This window comes from Homarus americanus, unplaced genomic scaffold (genome assembly GCF_018991925.1).
Source record: "Homarus americanus isolate GMGI-L3 unplaced genomic scaffold, GMGI_Hamer_2.0 scaffold36970, whole genome shotgun sequence".
In the NCBI taxonomy this organism is placed as follows: Eukaryota; Metazoa; Arthropoda; class Malacostraca; order Decapoda; family Nephropidae; genus Homarus; species Homarus americanus.
The window spans coordinates 2,441,149-2,452,397 of record NW_024740094.1 but is presented as its reverse complement, the minus strand read 5'-3'; the positions used below and the strand labels follow the sequence as shown (position 1 = coordinate 2,452,397).

Genomic DNA, 11,249 nt, shown 5'->3' with positions numbered 1-11,249 from the left:
TCGTCAAATTAACGCAATCTTATCTTAACCTTGAGTTCAGCCTTACTTCAAGATCTTCGTGAATCCGGATCTTAAGCCGTTTTTTAAGGCGTATTTTTTAAGCTGGGTGCTTAAGGCGGCGGAGTGTGGGGATAAGAATTGTAATCTGCCTTTGGAAGAATATGATATTAATTTCTCAAGGTACCAAATTTTTTACCTGGTGAAAGTCTTGACCCCTGTTTTTATTTTCTGTTTTAGTTTTTTCCTCTTTGTTTTATTTTGTTATTTTCGTTTTTTTTTGTGTGTTTTGTAATTTTTTGTTGTTTGTGTATTATTATTTGTTTTATTTATTTGTTTTATTTTGTTTCTTTATTTATTGTTCTTGTTTATTATTTTTTACTATACTTGTATTTTTTTTATTTGTATTTTCTTGTTTTTAATTATTTGTTTGTTTGTTTAGTTTTTCTTTGTTTGTGTTTACTTAGTATTATCGATCAGTCTATCAAGGAAGGCTGATATTGGGCTGACTGACGCATTATCATACGTCTTGTAGGATGGGGAGGAGGAGGAGGAGGAGGAGGAGGAAGGAGAGGAGGGGGATGTAGGAAGAGGAAGAAGGAAGAGGAAGAAGGAAGAGGAAGAAGGAAGAGAAAGAAGGAAGAGGAGGAGTTGTGGTGGGCATTGTCTCATTAACTACTTCTTGATATTATCTAGAGAAAATTAAATTAGTGTTTGAGTCTATCTGAGCAACCGATACTGAGAGAGAGAGAGAGGAGAGAGAGAGAGAGAGAGAGAGAGAGAGAGAGAGAGAGAGAGAGAGAGAGAGAGAGAGAGAGAGAGAGAGAGAGAGAGAGAGGTGAAGATGGTAGAGGAACAGGTAAATCGGCCAGGTACTCTCCTTAATAGACTTTCCTCTCTTGTGACACCTGGGGAGAGAGAGAGAGAGAGAGAGAGGCGGTGCTGCCAGGTAATGTGTAATCAGAAGACATAATAAAGTCCTGATTGTGTTTAAGGTTAATTCAAATGGAAATAAAACGCCTTCAGTACGGAGTGAGGTAGGGAAAGAAAACGGTGGCCGTGGTTTCCCTTCATTCCTTCCTTCCTTCATTGTATCCTTCTGTTCGTCCTTCCTTCCTTCCTTCCTTCATTGTATCCTTCTGTTCGTCCTTCCTTCCTTCCTTCCTTCCTTCCTTCCTTCCTTCCTTCCTTCCTCAACAAGGCACAAGATATACAATCCTCGTATCCCCTTCAAATATCATTCACTATCACACTCAGGGGCCGTATTCTCAAAAGGTGGCGCCGTTAAATAATTCCTGGCAGGTGAAGCAACAACAAGAGCAACCTCCTTCACCTGCCTGGGTCTTCATGTCGAGGTTAAAGGTGACGTCAGGTCAGGTCAGGTCAGGTTAGGTCCATCATAAGAACATAACATAAAAATGGAGGAAACTGCAGCGAGTACTAGGCAGTCCCATTTACACCCTATCGCTCATATAGCCATCCAACCTATGTTTGAAGCTATCCAGCGTATTAGAGTTAATGATGATGTTTGGTAACTTGTTCCACTCATCCACTACTCTATTTCCAAACCAGTGTTTACCTATTTCGCGCCTAAATCTAAATTGGTCTAATTTAAAACCATTGTTACGAGTTCGCTCCTGGTTGGATAGTTTGAGTACCTTTTGTTATGTCCCCTTTGTTTAGCCCTGACTTCCATTTATACACCTCTATCATATCGCCCCTCGCTCTACGTCTCCCGAGGGAGTGCAAATTAAGATGCCTTAACCTGTCTCTGTACTCAAGGTGCTCGGGATTAGTCTTGTCATTCTCCTCTGAATTCGAAAGCGATTCTGTAGTACAGTGACCATAACTGAACTGCGTCAGAGTGTCACTGAGACGCGACCATAACTAGATACGGGAGCTTAAGTGAGTGTGGGTTAATGGTCTCTCTCTCTCTCGTCATTACTTGTAGCGGTGTTCATTGACCATTGCGACCCTTTCGTGGTGGTGGTGGTGGAGGGAGTGGGGGAGTGGTGGAGGATGGAGGAGAGTGGTGGTGGAGGGAGTGGGAGAGTAGTGGTAGAGGGTGTGGGACAGTGGTGGGGGTAGTGGTGGAGAGTTGTGATGGAGATTGTGTTTGTAGGGGGAATTGTTAGTGGTGGAAGGTGCTGGAGAGTGGTGTTGGAGAAGGATAGTGGTGGAGGGTTGTATTTAATCTCTCATTACAACTAAGTGGAGGGAGCTGAGTGAGGTGCTCCAACACAACGCTCCACCGGGGAATAATTTAACCTGGAGAACTTACGACACGGAACATGTACTGCACCTAGCACCTAGGGGGGGGGCCTTACACCTGGCCGGGGGGGCGCTCCACACCTGGCCGGGGGGGGGGCTCCACACCTGGCCGGGGGGGGGTTCCACACCTGGCCGGGGGTCCTACACCTGGCCGGGGGCTCCACACCTGGCCGGGGGGTCTTACACCTGGCCGGGGGGGGCCTTACACCCGGCTTGGGGCGTCTTTTACACCTGGCGAAGTCTTACACCTGGCCGGGGGGCTCTACACCTGGCCGGGGGGTCCCACCCGCTGGGGGTCTTACACCTGGCCGGGGGGAACCTAACCTAACCTATCCCCTCAAGGTCAAGGTAGCATTAGGGTGGTTAATCTTCAGGTAACAGAGTAGAACCCCGGTAATCAAGGCTCTTTTTATACTCTTGAAAGGTGTTCTATATATCGAGGTGTCCGCTTTAATAAATGTCATACTCACATTATTAATTAAATCCAGACTTTTTTTACTGAAGGTTTTTATTGTTTACTTGTATCTGTCTGAGGTCAATATCTGTCGGTCTGTCTGTCTGTCTATTTATCTATTATCTATCGTGTATCTACCTGTCTGTCTGTCTGCCTGTCTCTTTCTATCCATTTCTATCTGCGTATCCACCTACCTGCCTGTCTGTCTGTCTACGCGTCTCTTTAATCACAGTTTTAACCCCGAGGTATCAGGATAAAGCTTGTATGCCACTTCAACATTTTTACATTTCAATTCCAGAAAAAAAAAAGGTTTCCTCCGGTCAGAAACATCAAAGGTGTTTTTTTTGCTCAGTTCCGAGTTGCCTTACCTGGGGGTGATGATGGGGGGGTGATGATGGGGGAGTGATGATGGGGGGTGATGATGGGAGTGATGATGGGAGTGATGATGGGGGAGTGATGATGGGGGGTGATGGAAATTGATGATGGGGGTAGTGATGATGGGGGTGATGATGGGGGAGTGATGATGGGGGGTAGTGATGATGGGGGAGTGATGATGGGGGGTGATGATGGGGGGTAGAGTTGTTGTATTTAGTCTTGTTGATACATTTATAATACAACACTTGGAAAATATTCTTCATCTCAATACAACACAGCGTAAGTAGTAAGTTAATGTATTATACAACATTAACCTATAGATGCTGTATTACCTGTACCTACCTGTCATTGTATTTGATAATTAAATAGAGACGGGGTTGTATTAATACAGTATGGGTAGGTAAAGCACCATTGTATTATTTTTACTACAACCAGAGAGTACATATGATCTTATTAATACAACAACAAGGATTAAGGAGATTGTACTGTAGATGGATTAAGGAGATTAGTTGGATTAAGGAGAGTGTAGATGGATTAAGGGGTTGTAGATGGATTAAGGGGTTGTAGATGGATTAAGGGGTTGTAGATGGATTAAGGAGATTAGTTGGATTAAGGAGAGTGTAGATGGATTAAGGGGTTGTAGATGGATTAAGGGGGTTGTAGATGGATTAAGGAGATTAGTTGGATTAAGGAGAGTGTAGATGGATTAAGGGGTTGTAGATGGATTAAGGAGAGTGTAGATGGATTAAGGACATTGTAAATGGATTAAGGAGAGTGTAGACGGATTAAGTAGAGTGTAGATGGATTAAGGAGATTGTAGATGGATTAAGGAGATTGTTGATGGATTAAGGGGATTGTTGATGGATTAAGGGGATTGTAGATGGATTAAGGAGATTGTAGATGGATTAAGGAGATAACTTGGATTAAGGAGATTGTTGATGGATTAAGGGGTTATAGATGGATTAAAGGGATTGTAGATGGATTAAGGGATTGTAGATAAGACAAGAACACGAGGACCAGGAGGGAGGTTCTCACACGCCTTACCTCACCTGTGAACGTCGTGGGCCAGGTGTTAATGATACCTCAGTGGCTTCTCCCTTACACCTGTGGCTCGTTGTCGATTCCCACCTGAGGCAGATGTGAGAACGGTACAGGTGTGTTTCTCTCCCGGTGTCTCGTTATCATTAGTTTGATTTTCGTTTTCTGTGCAAGTGGGGTTGGGGATTCGGGGGTTCGGTTTAGGTGGTTCAGGGGTTCGGTTGGGGGTTCGGGGGTTCGGTTGAGGTTCGGAAATTCGGTTCGGTGTGTTGAGTTCGGAGATTCGGTTTGGGGTTCAGGGGGTTCAGCCAGGTGGTTCAGGGGGTTCAGTTGGGGTTTGGTAAAGGGTTCGGGGGCTCAGTAGGGGCCGGGTGGGGTTTTGAGTTCGGTTGAAGTGGGAGTTCAGGGGTTCGATTGGGGTGGAGGGATTGACCTGGCCCTTTTTACAGGGGTTAGGGGATTCAGACGGACACACTCGACAATACAAATTAATAATACTACAGCTACTTAGCAGGTCAGTGGAGTGCTATTGTGTGTGTGTGTGTGTGTGTGTGTGTGTGTGTGTGTGTGTGTGTGTGTGTGTGTGGCCCTTAAGGCCTGTCATCGTTAAAGAGATTTGGATTAATTGGAAAGCCTGGGTGGTGGTGTCCGTAGGTATGTCAGATATGTCTGCTTATATGGGGAAGGGTTAATGTTTTACCTGTAGCAATGATGTCTTGATACCTGTATTATGTGGTCCCCTTCTTATGTCTGGATTGGTGTCTCTCTCTCTCTCGCTCTCTCTCTCTCTCTCTCTCTCTCTCTGCTCTCTCTCTCTCTCTCTCTCTCTCTCTCTCTCTCTCTCTCTCTCTCTCTCTCTCTCTCTCTCTCTCTCTCTCTCTCTCTCTGACGTGATTGATTTTCTCTTTTTCTTCAACAATGTCTTTCAATCCTGTGACTAATCATTGACTCACCATTGACTCATCATTGACTTTACGCACCAGACTCATCAATGACTCACCACTAACTCATCATTGACTCACCTGTTCCCTGTGACTCACCATTGTGTCTCCGTCGCCCCCACAGAGATGGAGGAGACCAACTCATACTGGGATGAGGACCCGGGCATCATGAGTGAGGCGGAGACCTCCTCTACCGGCCGCGGGAGGAACCTCAAGCCCCGCACCTCCCTACCCATCGTCCGCACCCCCTCCAAGACCCTCGAGCGACCCTTAGGTGAGTACAAGAGTCCTTTAGAGTCCTTTGTCCCATGTTTTTGGTATCCTAAAGGGGAAGTGAGAGTGATGGGTGATCCTACGGGACAGCTAAGTGAATTGGAGGACGTCTACGGAAGAGTTAGGTGGTGTTATGGTTCCCACAGGACATTTGTAGGAGTCGTGAACGTCTACAGTACCTCACATGGAGTCGTGGTGGTGGTGGTAGTAGTGGTGGTGGTATTGGTTGGTGGTGGTAGTGGTTGGTGGTGGTGGTAGTAGTGGTGGCGGTAGTGGTTGGTGGTGGTAGGAGACATGGCCGTGGTGGTGGTAGTAGTGGTGGCGGTAGTGGTTGGTGGTGGTAGGAGACATGGCCGTGGTGGTGGTGGTGGTAGTAATGGTAGGACTCCTGCTGGTTGAGGAACGTGTCCTTGGGGATGAAAGGTGACGTCCTGAGAGTAGTGAGGGATCCTATATATAACAGCAGAGGGGAATGGTCCCTTAGGGTAGGACATCCGAGTGAATTAAGCGAGTCCCCCAGGAGTGTATGTAGCGTCCTCGTGGTGCTGGTGGTAGGAGGTGTGGTGGTAGTGGTGGTAGGAGTGGTAGTGGTGGTAGTAGAAGGTGTCCGTGTAGTGGTGGGTGAGGGACGAGCCCGTGGGGATGACTAAGGCAGGGAGTTGATGGCGGAGTCTTGTAGATGGCTCCTGGGAGAGTGACTGACAGGAAGGGAGGAAGGAAGAGGGAGAGGAAGGAAGGGAGGGGGGAGAGGAGGAGGATAGGAGAGGTTACAGAGGAGGTAGAGAGGAGGAGCAAGAGGGACAGGAAGAGAGAGAGAGAGAGAGAGAGAGAGAGAGAGAGAGAGAGAGAGAGAGAGAGAGAGAGAGAGAGAGAGAGAGAGAGAGGAGAGAGAGAGAGCACACCATTAAACTGGTTCTTCGCTTTGCCATTGATATTGTCTATCATGAGCGTCACGTCTCCAGTATAATGTAGAGCAACAGGTAATGAGCGTGTGTGTGTGTGTGTGTGTGTGTGTGTGTGTGTGTGTGTGTGTGTGTGTGTGTGTGTGTGTGTGTGTGAGGGGGGTTGGGGGACATCATCTTTATGCGGCCGAGTAAAGCAGAACATTTTGTGGAGTAGTTCTGTCTGTCTGTCTGTCTGTCTCTGTCTCTCTCTGTCTCTCTCCCTATGTCTCCCCTGTCTGTGTCTGTCGCCGTGTTAATATCCGGCTGGTAACTCTACCTTGTACTCACCTGAACACACCAACACACAGGTTCTCTGCCCCCAGGTGAGGAAAGTGGTGTACACGCTGAAGGAATTATACCAGTTGAAGGTGTAAACATTAAACCACAGGTGGAAATGTTAAACCAGATAAAAGTGTAAACATATTTGACATTAAACCAAAAACCATGATTTTCCTCCTAACTTAACCTTACCTTACCTAACCCAGCCTAACCTAACCTAACCCCTAAATCCTACAACATTCCCCCTCCTTAACCCCCAGCCTTATTTAGGGTGGAGGTATGTTAGATTTGCCTCCTTCGTGCTACTATTGGTGTGTCTACCTGGCTGCCGATATGCCTTCACTCTGTCTTCCTGCTAGGACGAGACATCCGATATTTCCTGGTGTGTGGGGTGTGGGGTGGGTGGGTGTGGGGTAAGGGTGGGGTGGGATGCGGTGGGGCGGGTGGTAAAATCACGGGAATGAAGGAGAAGTGGGATTATGAGAAGTATTAATGGTATTATATTACCTCTCAATATTACTTGGAAATAGAGGAAATAGTGCTGGAAATTAATTAGTCCTCCCCCTTTCTCCTTCTTCCTTTTTTTTCCACCCCCTTCTTCCTTCCTCCTCCCCTTCCAAGACTGTGGCGACTTTAATATCAGAATTTAGTTAGTAATACTGGTAGCGGTCGTCGCCTATCTCATTTTTTATTGCCTGGAACAGAGAGAGACAGGGGTGGAACAGAGAGAAACAGGGGTGGAACAGAGTGAGACAGGGGTGGAACAGAGAGAAACAGGGGTGGAACAGAGAGAGACAGGGGTGGAACAGAGTGAGACAGGGGTGGAACAGAGAGAGACAGGGGTGGAACAGAGAGAAACAGGGGTGGAACAGAGTGAGACAGGGGTGGAACAGAGAGAAACAGGGGTGGAACAGAGAGAGAGAGAGACACTCCGTCATCTCCTAACCTTTTGTATGCATTAAGAGCGACGTGTTGGGACGTGTACCTTCGTGTGTAAAGATTCATCGTCAATTATTCTGCCGCGTCGGAACTCTAGTGCTCTATATACATGAGGATACATACACATATACTGTATACATGAGGATTCACCTACACGTATTATGTATACATCATGAGAAGACACACACACATTCTGTACACCTGAAGGTACACAGAGAGAGAGAGAGAGAGAGAGAGAGAGAGAGAGAGAGAGAGAGAGAGAGAGAGAGAGAGAGATTTACATAATTGATGAATCGTTGACTTGGTTCTGGGAAAATGTTGATGGTATTAAAGAGAACATTTATGGGGGGTTGAAAATGTTTTATGTTTTTAGGAGAAATGTTGAAACGTTTTGGTGGCAACGTTTATGATGTTACTTAATGAAATAATCAACTTTAAACATTTATAAAGAACATACCTGTGACAGTAATAACTTCTACCTGGTCCCCCGCCACAACACAACACAACACAACACAACACAACACAACACAACATCCATAAACAATTGCAGGGTACACGGGTGCATGACAACACCACCTGTCTGTCTGTCTGTCTGTCTGTCTGTCTGTCTGTCTGTCTGTCTTACCTTGTCTGAGTCCACAACACTTTGCGTCAGTTGTATTTTGCCTCTAAGGTATTACTCATCTATTGTATTATTCTACATCAACACCATGCGTCCTATGAACAGATGCGTGTATCAGCCAACCGTGCGTCACCAAGTAGTATATATGCGTCATTGCTTCATCTTGGTGCTTCAGTAAACCCGTATTGAGTAATCAGTCGTGCGTTAACCGAAGCAACTGACCAGAAGACCGAACTCACTGGAGGCTGACATAGGTAAAAACCTTTCCTTCATCCCTCCCACTCACTCTTCCCCTTCCGTCCCCTTCCTCCTACCCCACTCACCCCCTCACCCCCCTTACCCCCTCACCCCCCTTCAAAACTAGTATTCAAAAATAGCTCCATTGGTACCTAATAGCCGAAGAACGTAATGCCGCTGTATATCTCCTGTTTTTACCAAGACTCGTGATGGCGTCGTCTGAAAATAGGTTTGTACCCTCCCTTCTCCCCTCTATTCCCCATCTCTCTCCCTACTCCCTACCCTTCCTCAATCCCATTCTCATCTACCCCTACCCCCCTTCCTCCCCCCTTCCTTCGCCCTTTAGGAATGGGTTTTCGGTCAATAATTCTTTATGATATCGGCAACTTACGAGCATCGCAAATTCCCGCTCCTGCGTTGGCTGGCTGAAGGTAAACGCCGGTCCTAAATTTCCTCTGGCCAGAACTTTGAGCTCCGAAAGAATCCCCATTTCCGCTTTCTCAAAATTCAAAATGGCCGCCCTTGTAAATTCGGCTTTCCTGAGATTTTCTATTTAATTGTGAGGCTCTAAGTGAGACATGGGAGGAATATGGATGTTTTTAATGTGAGTGACAAGTTTATATACGTATTGGACATGTGTGAGGATAAGGTATATATGTGTGTGTGTATGCATTGGATATTCAAAATGGCCGCCAATATAAACAACGCTTATCTTTATTACAAATTTGTGCTCCGAAATTCAAAATGGCCGCCGTGTAAACAATACTTTCCTGAGTGTTTACTTTAGTTGTTTTCTTGGATATATAGAGGTTAGCGCCGAGAGCAAACAACTGGCAACAAGTTTATTACTATTTCCGACACTTTTATTCTTCTGGCGACTTTGTCACGTTGGACGACTTTATACCTGTACTTGTATCTGTACCTGAACTAGTATCTGTACCTGTATCTGTACCTGTTTCTGTACCTGAACGTATTATTATATTAGTACCTGAACTGTACTTGTATTTTTATCTGTACTGTTATTTCTGAAATGGTGAAGTGAAACGTTTCGGAGAGAGAGAGAAAAAAAAAAAAAAAAGAGAGAGAGAGAAGTCTCTAATGTCTTGCCAGAAGGAACACACACACACACACACACACACACACACACACACGCACACACACATACACACACACACACACACACGCACACACACACACACACACAGGCAATCTCTTCACCTTCTTCCCAAAGAGACAGAAAGACTTTCCCTCTGTCTCTTGACCTCGTAGGAGACAGAGAAAGAGAAGTCTGTAGGTCTCTCGGCCCGACACGGCGAGGCTGTTGTTTCCAGATAGTCCGAAAAGCAATTTGAGGCCGGAAAGTTGGATTCTCTCTTTCTTTCTTTAACCCACGCCCCGGTCCAGCCATAGGAGGAAGGCGGTGAGAACAATTTATCCACGTCTGTCTGATGCTTGTGTGGGTTGGCTGTGACTGGGAGTGATGCCTGTATGTCTGTGTCTGTGTCTGTCTGTAAAGTGGTTATATCAGGAGTTGGATCAAAGTTGGTGAGATATTTTTATTTTTTAGTGTGTGTGTGTGTGTGTGTGTGTGTGTGTGTGTGTGTGTGTGTGTGTGTGTGTGTGTGTGTGTGTGTGTGTGTGTGTGTGTGTGTGTGTGTGTGGATAATCAGATATATTAAGAGTAGAAAACAAATTTATGGAGTATTTACATGTACATTGACTAGCTGATCCTCCTCCTCCTCCTCCTCCTCCTCCTCCTCCTCCTCCTCCTCCTCCTCCCCCTCCTCCTCCTCCTCCTCCTCCTCCTCCTCCTCCTTCCTCTCCTTCTTTCCTCCTCCTCCTTCCATCTCTTTCCTCCTCGATGACAAGTGACGTCGGGAATCCCAAGAAGAGGAATCAGATCGTCTTGATATGGGATTAGATCTTCTTTACTTTTCTCCCACCCTCCCCTCCCCTATCCCTCCCTCCCCCCCATCCCTCCTCCATCCTCCCCCATCCCCCTCCCCCTCTGTTTATACCTCCCGACAGCCCACTTGGACACGTCTTAGGGTTATTGCTTACTCGTCAGGTATTACGAGGCTTATAGCAGTAAAGAGGAAGAAGGTTTGGGTGTATCCAGTATAGTAGTTAACGAGTACTATTAGTGTGTACATAAACATACATACATACATACATACATACATACATGCATGTGAGATAGAGAAAGGGAGAGAGAGAGAGAGAGAGAGAGATTGTTTTGTAAAGCATCAATTATTAAATTGTTGTTGTATAATTTTGTCATCAAATAAATCCACCTAAAAGCTAATTTATTATATGAATAAACAAACAAACAAATGGTGAGATATCAGTGTTTGTTTGTCGAGTTCATTGTGTTGAGCTGATGTGTTTATCGTCAATGTAGAGGAAGGAGCCAATTGTAGTGTTATTTATCCCTCATTTACACACACACACACACACACACACACACACACACACACACACACAACACCACACATTCAACCCCAACATTGACTACACCAGCTTTGACAACTCTGACAGCATCCGCATCTAAATACTGACAGCATCCACAGGTATCATCAGGTGGGGGTGTCCAACCTGTACCAACAGTGATGGCAGGGCTGTGATGCTCAACACACCCTGGATAATTAGTTTGTTCCAGGGCTGCAGAGTGTGATAAGCCACGCCATTCACCCCCCACCTCCCCTTCCCTCCCTAACCAGCAAACCACCCTTACACACCCATAGTATAGAGTCCATAATAGTAATGCATCGTCCTGGTGGTTGGTGTTGAGGTATTGGATAATGTGTCTTATAGAGGGGTGGGATAAGGGTGTTTTTTTGGGTGTGAGGTTAATGGTTCTTATGTCTGTTTTAGGATAA

General features: G+C 45.9%; 1 protein-coding gene across 23 annotated transcripts in view; it reads left to right on the top strand.

Moving 5' to 3' along the window:
- Positions 1-11,249, top strand: part of LOC121875141 — a 317,156-nt gene that overhangs the window by 84,947 nt on the left and 220,960 nt on the right. For all 23 annotated transcript variants that reach the window (XM_042379530.1, XM_042379534.1, XM_042379529.1 and 20 more), the window contains exon 4: positions 5,201-5,350. In XM_042379530.1, coding sequence (XP_042235464.1) covers positions 5,201-5,350 — 150 coding nt within the window. The remainder of the gene's footprint in view (positions 1-5,200; positions 5,351-11,249) is intronic.